At 41.0% G+C, this 12250-nt stretch overlaps 1 protein-coding gene across 5 annotated transcripts in view; it reads right to left on the bottom strand.

Annotated features, from left to right (window-relative positions):
- The window catches only part of LOC109986898 (teneurin-3), a 319906-nt gene that overhangs the window by 83695 nt on the left and 223961 nt on the right, over nucleotides 1-12250 (bottom strand). For all 5 annotated transcript variants that reach the window (XM_065954775.1, XM_065954777.1, XM_065954784.1 and 2 more), the window contains 3 exons: nucleotides 8730-8831; nucleotides 6600-6794; nucleotides 3398-3598 (listed from right to left, as the gene is read on the bottom strand). In XM_065954775.1, coding sequence (XP_065810847.1) covers nucleotides 3398-3598; nucleotides 6600-6794; nucleotides 8730-8831 — 498 coding nt within the window. The remainder of the gene's footprint in view (nucleotides 1-3397; nucleotides 3599-6599; nucleotides 6795-8729; nucleotides 8832-12250) is intronic.

Raw genomic sequence — 12250 nt, 5'->3', positions numbered from 1 at the left:
CAGTTAAACCCGTCCAGCCGACTGCTTCTTTTGTTTTAAGTCATGTCACAGTGCCAATGAGCATGGGAAAAACACGTATTTCTAGGTCAGATGATTTTAATTATTGTTTTGCAGCCATCATGACACACAAAACAGATGTGACAAGGACCAACCACTTAGGAAACGATTTCAAACTGACCAAAACATGATAAAAAAAACTAAAACATTTAAACATGGTTAAAGTGATCAAGGTTCCACCAATCAGGGGGTATATGAGATAAAGGTCTCAACCAATAAGATCAATCAAAAATAAAATTTAAATAAATAAATCAGCCACGGTCAAAATAGGTTTAAGGCATATAGTTACATAAATGCGTATGTGCAAATATGGCCTCAGCTTGTTTCAGTTCAGTGATAGCAGCAGGAACAAAGCTATTTTTGTCCCACTTTGTTCTGCACCTTGGGACTAAAAACCTCCGCCCAGAGGGAAGAAGCTGAAGAACAGTGTGCGAAGGGAGGGAATCATGGTTTAAAATCATGGAGGTAGCTATCCGCTGTGGGACGCTGGGAAGAACTGAGACTCACCAATCAGTCGACTCGACCATTCTACAATCTCGTTTGGGTAATTTCTAACTTTTAAAGATGTGTGACTGATTCAATAAAAGCACAATGACACATTGTCCATTATGGTTCAGAGCGTGAAAGTACGACAGTTTACAATTACAGACCATGATGAGCCTCTTTACACAGTTAGCCTCAAAGCTAAATTTAGAATCAATGACAGTGACAAGGTATTAACAAGACAGCACATACTCGATGTTCTGAGCGTTGATTCTAGTGGCGTCGTTTACGTGAGCTTTCTTCCTAAAATCAATGATCATATCTTTAGTTTGAGAAATGTTCAGCTGGAGGTAAGACTCCTCACACCACTGTACAGACATCTGTTCCATACAGATTTTAATGAACGTGTCTGATGAAGGAGGAGTCTCTGTGGACGACTGAACTTTGCTAGAAAATCTTTTGAACGATGCAAAAAGCAGGTATCCTAACAATTAAAAAAAACAGTGCAGCAACAAAACAAGCCGAGCTAACTCCCTGACTCTTCATATACAGTCTCTAGAAATGCATGATTTGATTAAAAACTCATATCTCAATAATCTATTTATCAAAAGTTAAAACTTGTAGAATCCAAATGGCACTCAAGTCTCATGTTAGTATCCAATACAGAGATTAGCATATCGTTCCAGCCCGACACTTAATGTGTTTTGTGTCTGCAAGTAAAAAAGGTGTGTGCATTTTTTATGTGCATGCAAATTATTGTGTGTGTGTGTGTGTGTGTGTATGGCGCTCTTTTGTGTGTGTGTGAGAGACTGTCCTTAATTGGATGTGTGTTCGATGGTTTTGACAGGACAATACTCAGCAAAGGAGCCCAAGGCAACACAAAGAAGTGAGAACACGCACAAACACATACACACCCAAACACACACACACACACACACACTCTCTTTCCTTCCCTCTTGTCTTTGTTTTTATGTCGAGCCATCTGTTCCTGATCTGAGTTCCTCCTCACCTTTTTCTCCCTACATCTGTGCTGTCACTTGTCTTACTCTCTCTTTCCCTTTATCTCTCTCTCTCTCTGTACTGAAGCACAAACATCGGTGACTAGTTCCAAGACTAAAAACAAACAAACAAACAAACAAAAAAAACACACATCCCCTTGTGGACATGTGAATTATACCTGGTGTGTGTCAGGAGCAGAGACATAAATACTGTGAGTTTGTTGTATTGGATTGGAAAACCGGTTGAGGATGAGGTCAGGGTCAACAATGACCGCTGAACGCTTCCTGCTGACGGTTTCCTGCTGACGGTTATTTTTGGTTTCTTTAACCACGACCTAACTCTGAACCTATACGAGCATCTTTTCTTCCTGCAGCTAACCAAACATTATCATTAGAAGTGGCAGATCACTAAACCAAACACTGTAAATCTGAAAATGACTCAGGCACTTTGGACGGCACAGTGAAGATAGTTTTTTCACATCACAGACTGCATAAAAAGTGTTACTAATCCCAATACCGAAGCCAATGCAGAAATGCCTTTAATGTGCATTTCTTCCTCATGTCCAGCAGAGGTCAAAAAGGAAAGTTATGGGCCTACTCCTCTCGTGGTTTACCATATTGGTCAGTATATAAAACAGGGTGTTTTTCCCTGATACACAACTGAAAAAAAGCCTTCTCATTATTTGTTGGAACCTTTAGAGATGTAACCAGACGAACAGTCCGATGCCAGTGGATGGGTGTATTAGTCAAGTGTGTGCAACATTACATGGTTTAACCGCCTCCAAGAACACTGAGAGCTGAATAGTTTGAGAACTTGTGTCTAAATATGGTAATTTCTCATACTAAACAGCCAAAATGACAAACTTTATGCAACTCGTATACAGTCTTTGTTCTAAAAACAAATGGAAAGTTTCAGTTTGACCCTGAAATCTTTGTCAAAATCAAATCGAAAGTCTGGTTGCATCATGTTTTCTTGTCTTGGAAAAGTTTTGTTTTCATCCTCTCATCACAGATTTGAAACCTGCAGCCTCGCTGAGCTGCTTCTTCATGCTGTCCACTCGGTTGCACTCTGACTCCTTCCCTCTGTCAGGAGACCGCTCTCCTGTTTGCAGCTCCTACCAGCCACTGCTGCAGGCCGTCTAACAGGCTGTTAGTAATCCTGAGACAGTCCAACTTCTATTTTAGCTTCTCTTCATTGGCCGCCGGTCACTTTAAGAATTGATTTGCAGGATTTACTGAAGTCTTAATGTGTTTCAGCCCTCGGCTGTGTCACTGACCCCGTGCCTCTTCAAAATGAGCTCCTCGGGCGAGGTCCTGCCGCCCGTTTCAAACTGCTGCTAACTTCTATAAGTGAACATGTTTTTGCCGTCAGGGGATCACAGCTGCAGGAGAGTCTGCAGCCCAACTAAAGCACCATCATCCTTTAAATCACTCGGCAGAATTATGTTTACAGACGCAGGTTTCTGCATAATCGACTGTCTTACTCACCTTATGTCTTATTAGTTGTTTTACAAGCAACTTGTTCCGTCTTTTATTCCTGCTCCTCCTACAGGCTCGCAGCAATGATGGTGTTATCTTAATTATGTTCTGCCCTGTAATTGCTTTTTTGTTTTCATTTTATGCTGATGCTGCTCTTCTTTATCCTCTCTTAATGATCCTGTAAAGCATTTAATTAACTCTTTAAAGCTCGGTGAGATGCAGTTCTTACAAACGCTATAGAAATGTAGTGTTTTCTATTTATAGATTCTGTAAGAAGTGTAAGAAATCAAACACAAAGGGATATTTCACCACCCACACACACACACGCACACACACACACACACACACACACACACACACACACACAGATACACACTCACCCAGAGAGCAGTCAGGCCCAGTCCAGTTCTGGTCGCAGGTACAGGTGTTGGTCTCTGCGTTGTGGGTGCCGTGACCTGAGCACTGGTCTGGACACATGGCCTTGGCGATCTCACAGCTGGCTCCGCCCCAGCCGGGCTGACAGTGGCACTCGCCGTGGATACACACGCCATGTGCAGAACAACTGGGGTCAATGCAGTCCACTGGAGACACAGATAGAAAAGAGTTGATTATGCTCCCTGCCTTACCTGCTCCGAAAATAAAAACCCCACACAGAAGTCCTGACAGAAGATCAGAAAACACAAGTAGCAATGCAAATAATCTTTAACTTCCACAAAGGAGAAACGGCTGTAGGGGAAAATAATTAGCACAACACAGAAGCCTCTTACGAAAAAATAAACATCAGAAATGGTTTGCTAGCTTGAAATAACGCCTCCACATGTGAAAAGTGGTGAAGTGTTTCCAGTCCTGGGCACTAGACTGCAGCGCTCCAGGCCTCCTTTGTTATAAGGGTGAACATGCTCATTTGTTCCTTTTCAATACAGGAGATTGGAGCTTTGATGGGCGATGGGAAAACGCTTCAATAAACCCACTACACACCCACCAGCACCCAAAAGGAGGCAGCAGAGGGATATATCCAACTGAGACATAAAGAGCGAGTCATTTAGTGTCACTGGAACAGCAGACCAGGCTAGCATGAGTCAGCGGTTTTTAAAAGTTCTTCTCCACAGAGTGCAAATGGTGTTGATTGTTAAAGAATGTTGTAAAATAGATGGTTTTGTGAGTGAAAATTATCGCATTGTTAACTTTTTTAGCCTGATAATGACATTGTCAAGTATGTTTTAGCATCAAGCTAACACTCTAGGATATATATTCCAGTCCATCTGTGAGAAATTGTAACTCCCCCGGAGAACAATGCACCAGCCACCTCTGGTTTGCAGATATGAGGACTTACAGAAAAGGCGCTTATTGTCGTTGTGTCTGCATTAAAGCCCTTAAACACTGGACGATTTGGCATTAGGCGTTAACACGCCTTCAAGGCTGAGTCCTCCTCATCACATTAACCCTTTCAGTCCTGGGATTTACAACCAATGGGCTGTGATGTCTTTTCAAGGAAATCCTGTTTTCGAAACCGCATACTATACCACTAGTACATACTGATTTGGCCAAAATGCAGTATGCAGTATGCACTATGTGAACAACTGCGAGATCTGCAGTATGCCAAAAATACCAGGATGTCATACTGATTCGGGAAAATTGTACAGTATGCATCGGATCCAGTCTACCTCGCGTACTGTTTCCCACAATGCAAAGTGCCAGGTCAGGGATCAAAATGCCGGAGCGCAGCTGTTTGAACTCGTCGATGGCGGTGACTGAATATCTTGCCACATTATGAACCAATAACAAATATGACACGTTCATATATTTATCTTCTTACCACCTCAGATTTTCCTGCTTTGTAGACTGTACAGTGCATGTGCCACAGCTGGACAAGCAGCTGCAATTACAGGGTCCTTGGCTAGTACTACTATTACTACAAATTATTCACAGCTGAGTAGTATACAGTATGCAGTATACAGTATATACTGCATACTGATTTAGATAGTAGTATGTAGTATGTGGTTTCGAAAACAGCCAGCAGCTGTAAATGGGATTAACACAAATACACACACACACACACACACACACACACACACACACACACGCTGCGTTGTTCAGTATATATTTTCTCTCTCTCTCTCTCTGTCTCTCTCTCTTGCTCACAGGATTAGTGTGACCGAGGATTGAACTGATCGGAAACTAATCATGTTATGCTAGCCTGCAGGTAATCACAGCATGTTCACACCTGTGTGTTTCATTTGTACGCACGTTAATGATGTGCACACTTATACACATATGGAGTCAACCTCCCGGTGTTGTATTGTGTGTGGGTGTGTGTGTGTGTGCGTGTGTGTCCAACCAGAAAACAGCAGGTTAGTATCGACCTGTTCAGATTAAATTAGCGTGGTGTACAGCTTGTAGCCAGCTACCTGTCAGCAGCTAGACGTAACACTGCGTGTGTGTTAGTGTGTGTGACAGAGATTAGTGTAAATTAATTTACAGAGCAGCTGTAACACGATCTGAACAGACTACCTGTCAGCAGCTTCACTTCAGAGCTGATTTAAGCTCATTCTTACATGCAGGTCGCTGAGTTTATTAGCTTAAATTCTTTAAAAAAGGATGTACACCTGCAGCAGGTAACATGTACCTGCAACCATAGACTCTGATTCATGTTTATATTGGTCTGTGCCCATCACCTGACTTGACTTATTGTTATCTTGATAAAGCAATTAAATGCAGGCATTTCAGCACCTTACATAATATACAGCCACGACCAAAATGATCGCACACAAACACATACACACACAAACACTAACACACACACATTACACACCACACCACACCACTGGGAAAGTAATAATCAATGCCATCTAATGAATGCCAAACACTCACATAAAGAAAAAGAACAAATCCACAGAGATGTATTGCAAGCTGGAGAAAAGGCCTGTAGGTCTCCATGAGCACTAATTAACCAAATAATCACTGAAATTCAAATGTCAATAAACACTGCAAAGCCTTTAATGAGGCATAGGCCACACGTTATAATACATTATAATACTCTAAAAATGTAACAAAGATATAACAAAGAATAAGGTCTAGACCTACTCTTTTTGTAAATGGTCTCATTTGTTATGAATTGGCGCTGTAGAAATAAAGATGGATTGATGTAAATCTGTAAGTGTAATTAACGACACACACTAGCAAAAGAGTTATCATAGCTTTCCTAAACTGTAGTAAAAAGGCTCACCTCAGCATAAATCATAGAACAAATCCACAGTCCAAAACACTTCAGACACCACCTTCATAACAAAGCACTAAAGTAGACCATTAAAAACACAACCCCACAGTAAAGGTTAAGTGATGTGCAATGACCTTAAATAAGCCAGTGTTTCACTATTTACTATGCTGTAAAAGCCATGAACTTCTAGGACAATATTTCTTTTAACTTATTATTGTCCTGACTCTACATTTATTACATCTAATAACTTTGCAAATAAAAACCAGTAAAGACTTGAATTATTATCCTTTAGTATGACTCCGTTTCTGTTTAACAAGTAAATGTTAACCGTTGTCTTCCTGCTCTGTAATAAAAGGTCTTCTCACCTTCCTCACAGTTCTCGCCCTTGTACCCGGTGTTGCAGATGCAGGCACCGATGATGCAGATGCCGTGTCCTCCACAGTGGATGTCGATGCACTGGTTGGCTGGAACGTCGCACTCGGTGCCTTTCCAGCCGCTGTAGCACTGGCAGCGTCCGCGCGAGTACTGACCGTTACCGCTGCACAGCACCGGGCAGGAAGCTGCAACACACGCAGGAAGACAGGCGGGGAGGTGGATCAGAAACACAAAATGGATTTATGGACGGACAGCACTAATGCCCCCTCGAGCCTCCAAATGTTCATTTCATCAAAGTCTGCACCACGTAGACAAAAAGTCACACTTTTTATCGTGTTCAAGGCTTATAATGAATAAAAAAATGATGTACATAGCAGACAGCATCGTGCCCTGGATGCTGACATTCATCACTGTATCATAAACCTTTTCTTTGTCTCTCAGCCATTCTGGGACTTTCTTAGTTTGTTTTGTAACATTTAAGAGTTGCATGACATTTTGTTTATTATCAAGGCAACCAAACAAAAAGGGCTAATCCACCAGGCCTGTCGTCACTCATCTCTGCCCCAGCTTGGTTTAGAGTTCAGCATCCAAAGTGGCTCTTTATACCTATAATTAACTTTGATGAATGACAGCTGGTTAGCACTGCAGGACTTTAGAGTTTATATGAATACGTTTTGCTCATGTGAAGGATAAAGGTCGACTAAAGTGTATTTGAGATGGACTCTCTAAACCCCCTTTAACGTCTGTGTACACTAGGGCTGTGTTTTTGCGCTGGCAGATCCCATTTTTGATGTAAAACCAATGCAGTTTAGTGTTTTCAACACTCAATGCCCCTGCGTCAGCCTTTTTTTTGTTGCAACGCTCACAGCGTTCATTGTTTAAAACATTGTGTTTTACTGACTTTTAGCACCACGGGCAGCTTATGTGCGCTTATAGGCCTACGGTATATTCACCGGCTCAGGACACTGTATATCTCTGTGGATTTCTGTGGTCATGTAAAACCTTTGGGATTAATTAGGTGCCAAAGATGATTACTTTCTGTGTGGTGTGTCACGTGTGTGTGTGTGTGTGTGTGTGTGTGTGTGTGTGTGTGTGTGTGTGTGTCTAGGTTAATGGTGGTCCTGACTGAACAGCTTGTCAATGTCACTTATCCATCATCAACATCGAGAAACGGCTGGAGAAACTAAACTGAGTCCTCTTTTCAAGGGAAGAAGTTCCAGGTCTAGAGCTGCTGCTAATGCCAGGACTTGATTCATTTATTTTTTACGTTTTCTTCATGACATTTCCTTGGAAAAAGGAAAATATGGAGCTATTAAAGCAGACATAATGGTCTCTCACATGGAAATTGGAGGTAAGCTTTTGTAACATAGCACTAAAAAGCCCCAGTATGAAAAGAAAAAAAAAAAAGTGAAATAAATCAAAACAAAATTGTTTAAAAAACTCTTGGATAGGAGAACTTACTGGACCTTACAGGAGTGAGCTTGAAGAGCCCTTTGGAGAGAGATATATATGCAGATTTAAAAGTCACTTTAAAACGGCAAGGAACTGTGATTTTGAATGAATAAAATGCCTTCATTGTCATGAGATGTTCATGCAGACATGAATCTGTCAGGAGAAAATGTAGCCTTTGGATGCATGGCAAACTTTCATGCATTAAAAAAGTTCTTTTTTGACACAATTGAAGCAAACTAAGAGCGCTCCAAATGATTTCATGTAACCTTGTACAAAATGAAATCCTTTTCTTCCTCTGAGGTCTGAACGGTGATACGTTTTGGACTGATTTTTCACAGACCTGGTATCAAACAGTCTGAATGCACACAGGTGATCCCCCTGTGAAAAAGGTTGCCAAGGTAAAAAGTCATTTTTTTTTTTGATAAAGGAGGAAGCAGGTGGAGAGAGGCAGTGACAGAGACAGAACGGTAACACAGCAGAGCCTCCAGAGTGAGCGAGGTCACACTCGCTGCTCGAATAACAACCTCCAACAATTACCGCCTCTCTACAGGTGGCAGAGTGTTCGTGTGTGTGTGTGTGTGTGTGTGTGTGTGTGTGTGTGTGTGTGTGTGTGTGTGTGTGTGTGTGTGTGTGTGTGTGTGTGTGTGTGTGTGTGTGTGTGTTCTTACCTCGCGAGCAGTCAGGCCCAAGAAAGCCGGGGAAACAGTGGCACACTCCTGAGAGACAATCTCCGTTTCCATGACAATTCTGAGGGCACTCCATAATCGACTCTGATTAAGAAAAAAAGAGGAGAGAGAGAGGTAATTGGGTGGGCAGGGCGTGCGATGATCTCTAGATACACACATTCAGAATGAACACACCATACTTAGAGATCAGTGTTTTCCATCACACTTGGACTGAATAATTGGCATTTCTGACAAATGCAACATAGTTTACAAGACTATAACCAGCATGGTAGACAAAATCACCTGCTGTTTGCAGCTCGCTTGTTGGAACATAAAATCTAATTTTGTGTAACATCATCCCAAAATGATCCATTAGCTGACTTAACCGTTTTGCTGTGTTCTGAGGTTGTTAGAATATCTGATATTCGGGAGTTGTATAAGCCTAGCGTTATGTCGCACGCCCTCATCGAAGGGGCCATGGCGTCGAATCCGACGTAGTTCCTACTCTCTCCTCCCAACATTTCATGGTTGTCTTCAGCTGTCCTATCTCATAAAGGCAAAAGGCCAAAGAATATAACATCTGACACTTCTTCTTGATACAACATGTTTTATAACAGTCTTTTTTTTTAATGATCAAGAGCTTTAAACAGCACAGGAGCTTTAATAGATTCAAACTACAGAACACTTGCCACAAGAGAAAGAGAGAGAGTGGCTGTGATCCAATTCAAAACCACAGCTCTGCAGTTGAAGGTTTTAAGTCCTTTTGGGCGTTATGTCTACGTTTATGTCTCTCACAAACAGACAGAGAGAAAAGGAGGTGACACTGTCTAAATTGCATCAAATGTTAGGAAACCTTTTGCTGTGTAAACATTTCCAAACGCGTAATTTGGACAGTGTTCAGAAGTTTGCCTGCAATTAAAAAGTTTTTGTTACCGTGGTATTTCATCTTGGTTGGATATTGTTTTATTTTACTAGTTTTGGACTAAAGTTTACATTTCTGGTATTATGACATCCTTACTGTGTTCAGACAAAAAAGGAGAAAATTTTTGTTGCAAGTTGCCCCCAATTATTTTCACCAACTTAAAAAAAACAGCAAATGATCCGGCAGGCAAACACGACCTGCAAACGTTCATGCAGAATATTTTATGACCAAACGCTGTTGTGTCTCGGTAAATAACAACATCCAGAGGAACACACTTCCCATGACCTGTGTCTGGATGAACTGTCCTGCTGCTTCCAGCTCCTTGAGGCTGACCAGGTCTCACTAAATCACCAACAACATCCTGATGCAGGATGCTGATTTGTAAAAAGTCTGAATTTATACAATTTGTCAGCTGCGTCCGCGAGAAGACAAGCATACAGGTCTTAAAATGGTCGGACAACGTCTGATGCATCCCAGGACATCAGGACTATGTCATCTTATTTTGTAATTATCTTTTCAGGGTACATTGGCACCTTCGTTTTGGCTTTCTATATATTTACATCTGGTGAAAAATTTGCTTTGCTTTTTGTCTGAACACAGCTTAGGGCAGGTGCAGTAGTACCAACAATCAAGACAGTTTCCGCTCCTTAAAGTTCAAAATAAAGACAGAAAGATCAGAGCTGTTGAAAGCTATGACTCAAATTGGATCACAAAGAACTAGAAAAGCAAAAAGATGGAGCAGAGAAGGTCAGAAAGAGAAAAAGAGGTGGTCCAGTACTTAAAATGCTGGAGCTGATTTTGCTTCCCAGTCAGACACTGGTTGCCGTAGTTACAACCAGTCAGTCCAATCAACATATTCCTACAGCCAATTACCCCACTGCCTCCATCACTCTCTCTCTCTCTCTCTCTCTCTCTCTCTCTCTCTCTCTGTTGCACTCAATCTGCACACACACACTGTGACACATGCACACACACCTTTTATTTTTACAAACATATAGCTGCTACTGTACTTCTCTACCTTTTTAATGTACATGGCAGTGTAAGATGAAGATTGCAGGTGTTTTTACTGTAATCACATCTGGTCTGAGAGTGTACTCACCCTGAGATTAACCAGGGTTTCTTTAAACAAAGACACTTACATTTCTGATTTGGAGAGCCTTTTTTAGGGTCTCAAAAAGCTAAAAATGTATCCCAAAAAATGACCACAATTTACACCTTTCTCCACAAAAAGTCCAAATGATCAGAGGGATTCAATCTCATAATGATTACTCTTAACTTCTCTGCTTCTTCTGGGTCTAAGATTTCTCCCAACACATTTAAAGGAAAAGGCCTGGGTGAATTAAACCACAGATCCTTAATGCTCTGAGCACTTTTCCGATTTAGCCAACAATAATTATTTGGGTTTTTAAAATACATTTTTAAATTGTATTTCATTTACATGTAAACACTGTGTGACACTTCTTTATCAATCACTCTTTATACAGGAAGTAACTGAACATATACAGGAAGTAGCGTTTCAGTGTATATATATCTAAACACCTGTGAGTGACAGCAGCAGCGTCCAATCACATGGCTTGAGTTTTGGTAGAGGTCAGGCTGATTTACACTCCAGTCACTGATTGGTCGAACACTTTGGCTGCTCATCCAGTGGCGGTTCTAGACCAATTTTACTGAGGGGGCCAAACTGGGGCCAGTTGTTTTGTCAGAGGGGAACATTAAACCAAGGTGAAAAATGGACAAAGATAATCGCTTTAATATATATATATATATATATAATGTATCTATATATTATGCCAAATAATAGTGCACATCATGAAATACCATGATTTGTTTCAGTTAATATCACAGTAGATTGTGAGTCTGGTTGTTGAGTCAAATACTGTGTATGTGTTATTAGGGGGGTTCTTCCTTTTGTAGGGGTGGCCATAGGGGGGACCAAGCTCAGTGTTACAGGGGCACTGGCCCCTGTTGGCCCCTGCCTAGCACCGCCCATGTGCTCATCTGAGTGTTCAGGACGTGTACACTCAGGAACTTTTCCAGGACTGTTCTAGGATTTCAAGGACTTTAACATAAAGCTGTGGGTTATTTAAAAAAAAATGATGACTTGAACTCGGTAAGTTTAAACTGTGTCTACTGTAGAAGATTGCTTACACACTTTTAAATCCAACAATGTAAATAAGAAGTGGATGAGCCAAACTGACGTCACAGTGGTATTCAAACTTTAATTTTAACATTTCAGTTTGTCATTTTGGGCGTCTCCATTGGTGTTTTTTGAAGCAAAAAGAGACCATATTGGATAAGATGTTTAACACGCGGCTGCTACATCGTTTTTTGACCCCAAATGGGACAATTATTTACTAAATGAACATCATTCTTTAAGGAGGAAAACTCATTAGGGAAAGTATTGCTGTAGGAATTAATCAACGGAAAAGTAGTCTTTTAAAAAATAAAAAAAACAGACTTCTTTGCAGTCGCTCCCTGCTGGCCATTTAAAATGTTTTTTTAAGGCACTAATAAAAACAAAATCACTTTTCATTCCCAGTTTCTTAAAAACAGATTTGACTTGAACGCACTGAAACATCAAAAGCATTCAGAATCCACT

This window comes from Labrus bergylta, chromosome 1 (assembly GCF_963930695.1).
Source record: "Labrus bergylta chromosome 1, fLabBer1.1, whole genome shotgun sequence".
In the NCBI taxonomy this organism is placed as follows: domain Eukaryota; kingdom Metazoa; phylum Chordata; class Actinopteri; order Labriformes; family Labridae; genus Labrus; species Labrus bergylta.
Note: the sequence above shows the minus strand (reverse complement) of the source record. Positions and strands in the feature narration are given on the sequence as shown.